The sequence below is a fragment of the Olea europaea genome, unplaced genomic scaffold, assembly GCF_002742605.1.
Source record: "Olea europaea var. sylvestris unplaced genomic scaffold, O_europaea_v1 scaffold4481, whole genome shotgun sequence".
Lineage (NCBI taxonomy): Eukaryota > Viridiplantae > Streptophyta > Magnoliopsida > Lamiales > Oleaceae > Olea > Olea europaea.
In genome coordinates, this window is record NW_019262788.1 from 8,571 (window position 1) to 18,793 (window position 10,223).

At 35.3% G+C, this 10,223-nt stretch overlaps 1 protein-coding gene across 5 annotated transcripts in view; it reads right to left on the reverse strand.

The window, feature by feature from the left end:
• The window catches only part of LOC111388041 (homeobox protein LUMINIDEPENDENS-like), a 22,947-nt gene that overhangs the window by 6,887 nt on the left and 5,837 nt on the right, over positions 1-10,223 (reverse strand). The window contains exons 3-11 of one of the 5 annotated variants that reach the window (XM_023012700.1): positions 9,320-9,499; positions 9,189-9,216; positions 8,887-9,055; positions 4,193-4,286; positions 4,014-4,107; positions 3,402-3,509; positions 2,368-2,438; positions 2,177-2,267; positions 1,025-1,120 (exon numbers count right to left, since the gene is read on the reverse strand). In XM_023012700.1, the coding sequence (XP_022868468.1) occupies positions 1,074-1,120; positions 2,177-2,267; positions 2,368-2,438; positions 3,402-3,509; positions 4,014-4,107; positions 4,193-4,286; positions 8,887-9,055; positions 9,189-9,216; positions 9,320-9,499 (882 nt within the window). In that variant the 3' untranslated portion in view covers positions 1,025-1,073. Of the gene's footprint in view, positions 1-1,024; positions 1,121-2,176; positions 2,268-2,367; positions 2,445-3,401; positions 3,510-4,013; positions 4,108-4,192; positions 4,287-8,886; positions 9,056-9,188; positions 9,217-9,319; positions 9,500-10,223 lie in introns of those variants that run through there. The other 4 variants (XM_023012701.1, XM_023012699.1, XM_023012702.1 and 1 more) reach the window with 4 other exon arrangements.

The window sequence follows — 10,223 nt, forward strand, 5'->3', positions numbered from 1 at the left end:
CTCTTAAAGTGGCCCATCTGATGGCATTTGTAGCACTTGACGTTTTTCTTATTTTGATTCCTAGATATTGATCTTGTGTTCCCTCTAAAAGAAATACCCCCATCCTTCCTTCTCCTACGATCCTTGTAGCCCTTTACGATCAACTCTTCATCCTGTGAAGTTTCACCAGTACACAGTTTTCGCTGGTTGTAGGCTAACAGGGCTGATGTGACTTCCTCCAATTCGAGTCTCTCTTTACCCCACGTCAACGTGGTCACCAGATGGTTGTACGAAGGAGGAAGTGAGCACAACAAAATCATTGCCTTGTCTTCATCATCAAACTTGATTTCAAGTCGCAATAGATCGCTGATAATTTGATTGAACACATTGGTATTGAATCATATCCGTACCCTCCAATATCTTCAGCTCGTACAGCCGCTGCTTTAGATGCAGCTTGTTCGTGAGAGACTTTGACATATAACGACTCTCCAATTTCTTCCAAACCTCCACCGGAGACTCAACTTCCATGACGTGATACATGATTTCGTCCGCCAAACAAAACCGAATTGTACTAACTGCTTGCGCCTTGAGCTCTTTCCAATCGGCATCTGACATACCCTCTGGTTTCTTCCCAGATAGTGCCTTCACCAACCCTTGCTGCGCCAACAAATCCTTCACCCTTCGCTGCCATAATCCGAAGTTTCCAGATCCGTCAAACTTTATTACATCAAATTTTGCAATCGAAGAACTCGCCATCCGAACCTAGCTCTCATACCAGTTGTTGGATTTTATGCGCAATATTAAAGAGATGAAAACGAATTTCAACACAAGAATTTTTATGTGGTTCGGTGGTGTGCCTACGTCCACGAGAGCGAAGCGGAGATTTCTTTATTCAGTTGTTAAAAATAGGGTTACAACATATTATTTATACTAACCCTGGCCTGGGCCCATATAAGACTTTAAGGCCCGTACAGAAAATACCCCTGTACCGTACCACGGGGTCGTTGCCCCCGCATCCCCAACCCATTCAGCGTCCCTAACAACCAGACAATGAATTAAACCTGTGCAAGGCCGATGCTGTCGCTCCGCTCCTCTCACTCCACTTCGCTCCGCGCTGGCATCGGCCCATTTAATCCAGGACCTGTGTTCCAATCTAGATGAGCCAAATGCACAACAATACTTAAATCGCAACTCAAAATATTCATTGAAAATAGATTTCGAGCCGGTTTACAAATTGAGTTGGTTGATATGCGGCACAAAATTACTTCATATCTTAAATATGTTCAATGTTTTCCAATCAAGTCACACGTCAGCTTGTATCAGTGAATATCTATTGACAGTCTCAATTGGAAAAGACGTTCAATTTACTTGGCAACCACATTGCACATATTGAATTCTTTTGCATGCAAACAACAAATTTCATCTCTCCTTGCAAAATCACCCATTTGTTTATATCTTATCCTTGAGTGCACAGTCAAGTGTCAGCCACTAGCAATTGCATGCGCATATGAAATAGTGCATTTAGCCTTTCCACAACAGGTTTCAAGATGTAGCACCAAGGGGTAAGGGAGAAACAAGGGAAACCTTAACTTTCCTCCCAGCGGTACTTCATTATTTTTAATCCTGGATGATTCATTACGGAGAGCAGAAAATGTTATCTAGCCAAAAATTAATTAGGTACGTATATAAGCAGATTGCACTAAACTGAATCACAAAAAACATATCTAATTTTTCAACCCCACGATGTCTCACAACTATTTAATTAGTGAGCAGTACCATTTGTCCCGGCCATTGTAGCAGATTACCAAAGGGTGGGCATGGCATGAGGTTCATTAGTCTCGGCGAAATAAAGCTCTTCAGTTGCACCATATAATGTCTCCATTTTGATGGCATTATACTTGTTAGGCCCAATTTCACTCATCTTAAAATGCGCCCATATGTACTTGTTATTAATGCCAACTAATGTATGTGCATTAATCTTACTCTGATTATATAGAATATGACAGGAAGTGCCAAAGTTTTAAGTAAAATACGTACGATTTGTCAAACGTATGACGAAAGCAAGTAAAGAAAACAGATCTTTTGGGCATACCAACACCAAAAAAAGAAAAATGTTATCCTTTCATCCATATTCAGACGTTACCGCTAAGAGGAAATTTAGAAGGATCTGAACAATGACAACTAAAAGAAAATATACCTGGTATGAAGTCAGGGACTTGGTCTCTTCCTTCCTGCTGTGGAGCTTCATCATCCGAATCTGACAGAACTATGTATTCTTGATGAGGATCCTGTAGATTGGCAACATGGCAGGAAGCATTATCAAGTTCCTTATGTTCCTCGGGAATAAAGCCAAGCATAAGCTTTAGGTACTGAAAGCAAGATCCTGACCTTGGGGATCTTTACAGTCGTATTTTGGTCTGGATTCTCCAACATTTGAACTTCTCTGAGATCTTGAGTTTCTATAACTACTCAAGGCAAACAATGGCAGGTAATTCCACGCAAATTCGAATAAAGAGAAAACAACCAAAAACTAAATTTTATTCTCACTAAATTTAAGATTGACTAATTAATCTTTTTTCTCATTTCTATACTGTTCATTGCCAAGCATACTAGAATACCAACTGGCAATGTTAGGTTTCACCTAACACTCTCTTCGTGATCTCTTACGCTCCTCTATGTTGAAGTTCAAACGGTTTGATGCTATGAAGCACGGACATAGACACGACATATGGACAAGGAACACAGACATCATGTAACTTTTTGAAAAGTTCAGACACTACACATCATGAGCATACCAACACATAACATTTCAAAAAAGTACGACACAAACATGTTAGGGACACCAAGATTCGTAACCTGTCAAAAAAGAAAAGCACAAACACGTAAACGACAAGTCAATTAAATATTTTAAATCTATATGCTTATATATTATATCTTTATTTTTCATTTTCCGTAAAAATAATACCTTTTCAACTTTGATTTTCAATTTAGTAAGTGAAGTTTTTGAACTAGAATATAACTGTTATGTTAAGGTAATTTTATTTGTACTATTTTTTACTGATGCAAGCAAAAGGAAGATGCATACAATTCATATAATACAAATTCAAGAATTCATAGAATTATTTTTCAAATTAATTTCTTTTACATGGATAATATAATAGTTAAAAAGATTTCCTAAGTTAAATTTCCGGTTATAACATTATATGTGCAACCATATCGCTATACTACGTAATCCCAAGTTACTAACAGTAGGAAGCGGCAAGTAAATTCTTCCTTGAAGCGGAATTTAGCATGAGTGGGTGCATTGTCAAATGCATGCTCTAAACGTGTACATAACAGAAGACAAAAGATGCACAAATATTCAATATCTATCTTGCATAATTTTACGTACTGAAACAGAACATTTTCCAACAGAAGGATACCAGATAACATAACACTTTGGCTTTTACCATTCTTCGAATCCTGGCTCTTTGCAGACATATTGCTCCATTTTGTTATTAAGGTTTTTGCACTTTCTGAGATATCTAATCCTAAAATCAGAAAATGAAACAGTCTAGCAGAGGAACATTAAAAACTCCGTTGCTAAGCACAAATGATAGTTCTCTATGTGATCAATCTGCTAAAGAAATAGAAGTTGCATTACATAGAAAAATTATTTTTTTCAGTAATGTACAAAGAAAAATATACTATCTTAAATAATATGTAGCAGAAACAGCATATAAATAAGATCACTCTTTTCCTCAATATCAATGGATATCATCACAAAAGTTCATATGAAGCAATTAAACAACTATCCTTTAACAACCAGTCTAGAAATCAATATTTTGATACCAATGGGTCCCATTTTACTCCTAAAAAACATAATTCTTTATGACATCTAATCAGGGCCAATTTGGTTACCTTTTGTTACTGCATTTGTGAGCACTTAGACACATATATATAAACATACAGAGAGAAGGAGAAAAACGATGGGGAGTTATAGAGAGAGATGGAGCAAATGGGGTCAAGGAGCAACTACCAGCAAAAGAACACACCTTGTGTCCAATAAAATTGCAGTTTAGTAACAATTTTATATATTATGGTTTTCTGCACAAGGAAAGCTGTCTGTAGTGGCAAGATATGAAAAACCTGGAAAAAATAAACAACTTTTAAAACAATAGAGAAATATTAAAAGCAAGGCATGTGTTAAATCAACATTATGATAGAAAAAGACCTTAAGAATAATATTAAGGACACTTGTTTGTTCTTCAATAACAGCTTGACTTAACCATGTTGCTAATATCATCATACCACCTTTAATTAACAACCTGTAAATAAATAAGAAAGTAGAAGGCAATAAAGAGTAATTCACAGTGACAATTGAAGCTAAATATACTTTTATGTCTTATTCAGAAGGGAAGAGACTGTACATTCATAGCAAGCTTTAAAGAAAAAGAAGGAAACAATCTCCTACATATTAGCCTTGAAGATTAGCAGGTCAGATTTAAAAAAAAAATAGATAGCCTATCAAATTAGTCAATAAAGAGAATTAAGATACATAAATATTGACTCTCAAGGAATCCTTGTGATTTGCCAACACTCCCCCTCAAGCTTGTGAATAGTTGTTTCTGTTCTCAACTTGCTAGTGGTCATATGAATTGCATAACTGGATAGCCCATTTATTAAAATATCAACTAGTTGTACTTCTTTTGAAGTATATGGTATGCAAATAAAACCACTTATAGTTTTCTTTCATGAAATGTCTGTCCAATGCTAAATGCTTTGTACAATCATGTTGGAGAGGTCTACGTGTTAAAGGCTAACTAATTATCAAATACAATGACCTTGTCCTTCCCATTTCACTATGAGGTCATTAAGATCAATCATCAACTAAAGCATCTCAAAATTTCCCTGAGCCATGACCCTAAATTCCTGGTGCACTAGATCTAGCAACCACTATTTGCTTCTTACTCCATACAACTTAATTTTCTCCCAACAATGGCCAGTATCCTTGATATTGACCTTAGGTCTACAATTGACCATGCCCAATCTGCTTTGATATATGCTTCCAAACTCAATTTCATATTTCTTCTCAATATACCTCTCTCAGGGCTGAACTTTAAACAATGAAGAACTTTATAATCTGTTTCTAGAGGACTTTCTTTAGGTGAATGCATGAACTGACTTACCATACCAACATCATAGGCTATATTCAGTCTCGTATGGCACAAGTAAATAAGTTTGCCAGCCAACATTTGATGCATACCTCAGTCTACATCTCTTAGCCTCTCCAAGCTTCTATCTGAGTTCAGTTGGTGCATCAATGCGCTTGCACCATAGCATCCTGGTTTCCTTAAGGAGGTAAAGGAAATATATATATTGTGATATAAAGATACCACTTTTTGAGTGAGACACCTTTAATACTTAAGAAATACTGAAGTCTCCAATCTTTCATTTCAAATTCTTATTTTTCAGCCATTCCATCTCATCCTAATCATTCCAGCCACAGTATTATCATCTATGCAATCAGGGTTGTGAACTTTCCGAAGCTGGAGTGCTTGATGAAAAGATTATTATATTCTTTACTTTATTGGTATTTCAATAGCCTAGGTAAACCTACCTAACTATGCTCTAGGAGATTGCTTAAGCATACATAGTGCCTTCTTGAGTCGACCTACTTTGTTGATAAAATCCCATCAAATATTGGTGGGGCTTCCATGTATGCTTCTTCAAATCACCATTTAAAAATGGATTCTTGACATCGACTTCTTGTTAAGGCCAAACAAGATAGCTATTAAAGATAAAAAACAAAAACACATTTATCGTTCCTTGCTCATCTATCCTTAGGCTTGAGTATAAACCTTAACCACCAACCTCATTTGATACTTAACCTTCGCACTTAACATTAAACACCCATTTACTCCCTCCCATCTATTGCATGAAAAGAGTGTGATCAAATCTCTGAGTCTATAACATTAGAATATGTTCTTCACGTTTCAAATTGGTCTTCCAATATATTGTCTATTTGCCAATTGACAAAAAGCTCCAACTGCTCTGTATTCCATCTCATTGTGTTTTTTATGATTTTTCATTGGGAAGATAATTAGCAGTGCTATAGAGTGTGAGGGACTTTACTAATTTGAAGAGACTGGTGTGAGTAAACAACATCATATTGTAATTTGTGATTCTACATCTGTTTCTGGGATTAGTGAAATTCCATTATGACATAGAAATTTTTCATCCTAATTTTCAATACTTAAGACCTGTATTTCTTCCCATGTTTTCAAATAAAACGACTACTGATTTCCAATGTAAAATCTATAAATTAGTAAAATATCAACGTACTCATTTTTCAAAATCCAATTACAAACCATTGAAACCATTCAGTATGATTCACAATGATTTATGACACCCTTCCACGAACTCTTTATTATACTCGCACAAGGATTTAGAGTTAATTGTTCCAATGATTACTAAACTTAGATCCATGTCTTCGATTGGTCACTGAAATTTAAAATGTCGAATTTTGACAATTGAACTTTGAAAAATGTTGTACATTACTCACTGTAAACTCAATATTTTTCAAAGTTCAGCAGTTATGCTAGTGAGTAATGTATGGCATTTTTCAAAATTCAGCGGCCAAAACTCGACATTTTAAACTTCATTGAGCAATCAAAAACATGGACCTAAGTTCAGTGATCAAAACTTGACATTTTAAATTTCATTGAGCAATCAAAGACATAGATTTAAGTTCAGTGATCAAAACTCGACATTTTGAACTTTAGTGATCAATCAAAGACATGTGTCTAAGTTCAATGATCATTGGAACAATTAATTCCAATGATTTATAGGATTTCGTCTTGATAGTATAGAAATCCTAAGGAATATTCAGGAAGGCCTAGAAGTTCTAAAATGGAGAGAAGCAGTAATGAAAGAAATGCGAACCCTAGTAAAAATTGAAAATTAGGATGTGATGGATGTACTAAAGGCTGCAAATGGGTTTTCAATGTGAAGTTTAAAGCCGGTAGGACAATAGAACGGTTTAAAGATCGCTTTATTGCAAAAGGATACACACAAATATATGACATTGACTACGACGACACGTTCAGACCTATGATAAATTTGAATCCAATTCGAGTTCTAATGTTTTTAACAGCCAACTTCAATTGGCCTCTTCAATAGCTAGATATTAAGAATGTATTCCCGAATAGGGAATTAGAAAAGAAGTCTGCATGATATTATCAACAAATTTTAGTAAAAAAATGAAGAAAGATGGGTATGTAAGCTTAAAAAATCTCCGTGTGATCTCAAACAATCACCTAGAGCACGGTTCACTAATACTAAAGCATTGAGAAGTCAAGGATATTGGTAATGACAGTCAGATCATATTGTATTCTTTCAAAAATCTAAAAAAGAGACGAAGATAATTTTAATCGTATAGGTCGATGACATAATCCTAAATGGAGACAATTTAATGGAGATGGAAAGACTAAAGAAAATTGGCCTTCTCCATAGGGACTCGGTCTTGCTTCCGTCGCCTTAGCCTTTGCTATGCCTCGTCTTCCCTAGACTAGTCACCAAATTTGAGGTAAACACTGGGACAGATGCGATACTTCTTGGGAAAAGAAATAGCACAATCAAAAAGGGAATCGGTGTTTCAAAACAAAAATACATTCTTGACCTTTTGATCGAAACTGACATTCTTTGATGTAACTTGATCGAAACTGACATTCTTTGATGTAAACTAAGTGACATATCTATTGATAATGGGAGGAACACAAGATATCGAAAACCCGGTCCAAAAGGACAAATATCAACAAATAGTTAGCAAGTGAATCTACCTATAACATACTAGGCCTGACATTGCATTTGTAGTTAGTGTGGTAAGCCAACACATCCACTTTTCAAAAGAAACTCACTTGGAAGCGGAATATAAAATCCTCAAATACCTCAAAGGCTTATGAGAAAAAGACTATTCTTCGAGAAAAATGAAAGAAAGGAAGTAGCAGTATTCACATATGAAGATTGAGCCGTATCAATAAAATATAGAAGATCAACTACCAATTCTTGCACCTTTGTATAAGGAAACCTAGTAATTTGAAGGAGTAAGAAATAGAATGTAGTGGCCAGAAGAATTGCTAAGGTTGAGTTTAGAGCAGTTGCACAAGAAATATATGAATGACTGCGGTTAAAGAAACTCTTGGAAGAAATACAAATCCCATCGTGTTAAGATTACCAATCAAACTCTAGTGTGATAACAAAGCAGCCATCAACATTTTTCACAATCCAGTTCAACATAATCGAACCAAGCATGTATAAGTAGACAAACATTTTATCAAAGAAAAGATTGAAGATTGTGTTATTTGTATGACCTATATCCTTACAAAAGAGCAGACTGCAAACATCTTCACCAAAGAATTACCTCAACACAATTTCGATGATTTCATCAAATTGGATATGGTCAACATCTACTATCCAATGAGGGAAAGTGTAGAATAACCGGAAAATTATATGGGATAATTGTAATTGATTCTTTGAACCTTATTTAATTCTACTATAGTTATGCAATGTTTTCCTTTCCTAATTTAGAAGAGTACTTTTCCTTTTACTTCTCTGTTGTTGTATTATAAATTAAGAGCAATATGCTTGTGTAATCATCAACAAAAAAAAGAAAAGTTACTCTGATTTCAATATGTGTAATTTTATTTAAGCACAAAAATAAGTTTCCAATCTCCTAATTATTTGGATTAACAGGTCAAATTTACAGAAAATAGAAAACCTACTAAACTAACTATACAGAATCAATCATAATAAATCAGAAATAGTTAAGACACAAACTTCTTGACTTTCCTATTAGGCAGGTATTCCATGTCATTTGCCAACAGATTATATTTTGATTATTACACTGATAAAGAGAAGGTGCAATACCAAGATAGGACTGAAGGATTTTCTATTTGCAAAATTGACTCCATCAATTTGACTTGTCCAGAGAATGTTTCTTCTTTCTTCATTAACGCAATCTTTTCATCTATAAAATGTTTATCTAACTCTTCCAGATCAGGTTGGACTTCGTCCCAGGAAGGTCCTTCATCAATATCTGCAGGAAACTGCTATTCATCATCCAAAATCATTTGTCAATTAAAAACTACAATTGGTATAGGCTTAATCAAGAATCCGATATTTATTAGCTAACTGAACTACAATGGCCCAATTAACAGTTACGGATTTACCAGTGTTAATTGATAGCAGTCCAGCCACCTGCATTAGTAGTTTTAAAAGAAATAGATGAGTAATTATCTAAAAACAGAAGTAAAAAATTCTCCATGAAAATAAAATTGGCATAAAAAGAGAAAAAAATTACCATATCCGGAGACAGGGGATTGACACCAGTTAATTCACGATGGGTTTTAACCATGAATTTAAGCTGCTGGACCTGGCTCTTGAAGAGCTGCTTCTGCATGTCTAACAAATCTGGATACGTAGTGATGGAGCTGATCAAGCAGTTCTGCTCTATCTCTTTGAAAAACTTCATTCTCTGTTCCTAAAAATTAATTTTCCAGCATATCATATATCACCATAAAGAGTAAACTAGCAGTAAAAGAATAAAAGCATTAAAAAAAATAAGGTTTTGGGCTCTGCAATCAGGGTGTGACACAGCATAATATGAAGAAACACAAAAGGAGAGCTTGTTGATCCACACAACATGTTGATTCATGTGAATACCGAGCTTGGATCAAGAACGATTCGGAAATCTCCAAAAGACTCTTTTTTGTATAACTTCAACCAAAAGGCAACATTCAGTTTCGCAAGAATATAAAGCTCAGCAAACCCTAGTAACGAAGCTATAAAACTTGACTAGATTGCCATTCTACCTAAAAATTTAAAACTAAATAAGTAGACAATACTTATTACAACAAATGCAAACAATTGAAGGGAATAAAACAGCAGGTCCACGGCATTCCTTGCTCAGGCTTCTTGTTCCCTTGGTTGCTTTGTGTTTGTCCAGTTGGTCCTAGGATGCCCAAGACTCATTATTAACTGGATCAATGTGGATCTAGGATTAATTGGAGAGAGGTAGATAAATTAAGGTTGTGACAGAGAAATTTTCACAGAGAGGATTTCACGATGTATGTACCATGGTATATAATGGGAGGAGAACAAGGGAAGTTGGAAAGTTTAGCAACAGCTCACTGTTTAGATTGGAGAACAGGCATGTGCTTGCTTGAAGCACGTCTCTGCCATGTGGTATTGAGGGAAGGAGGGAT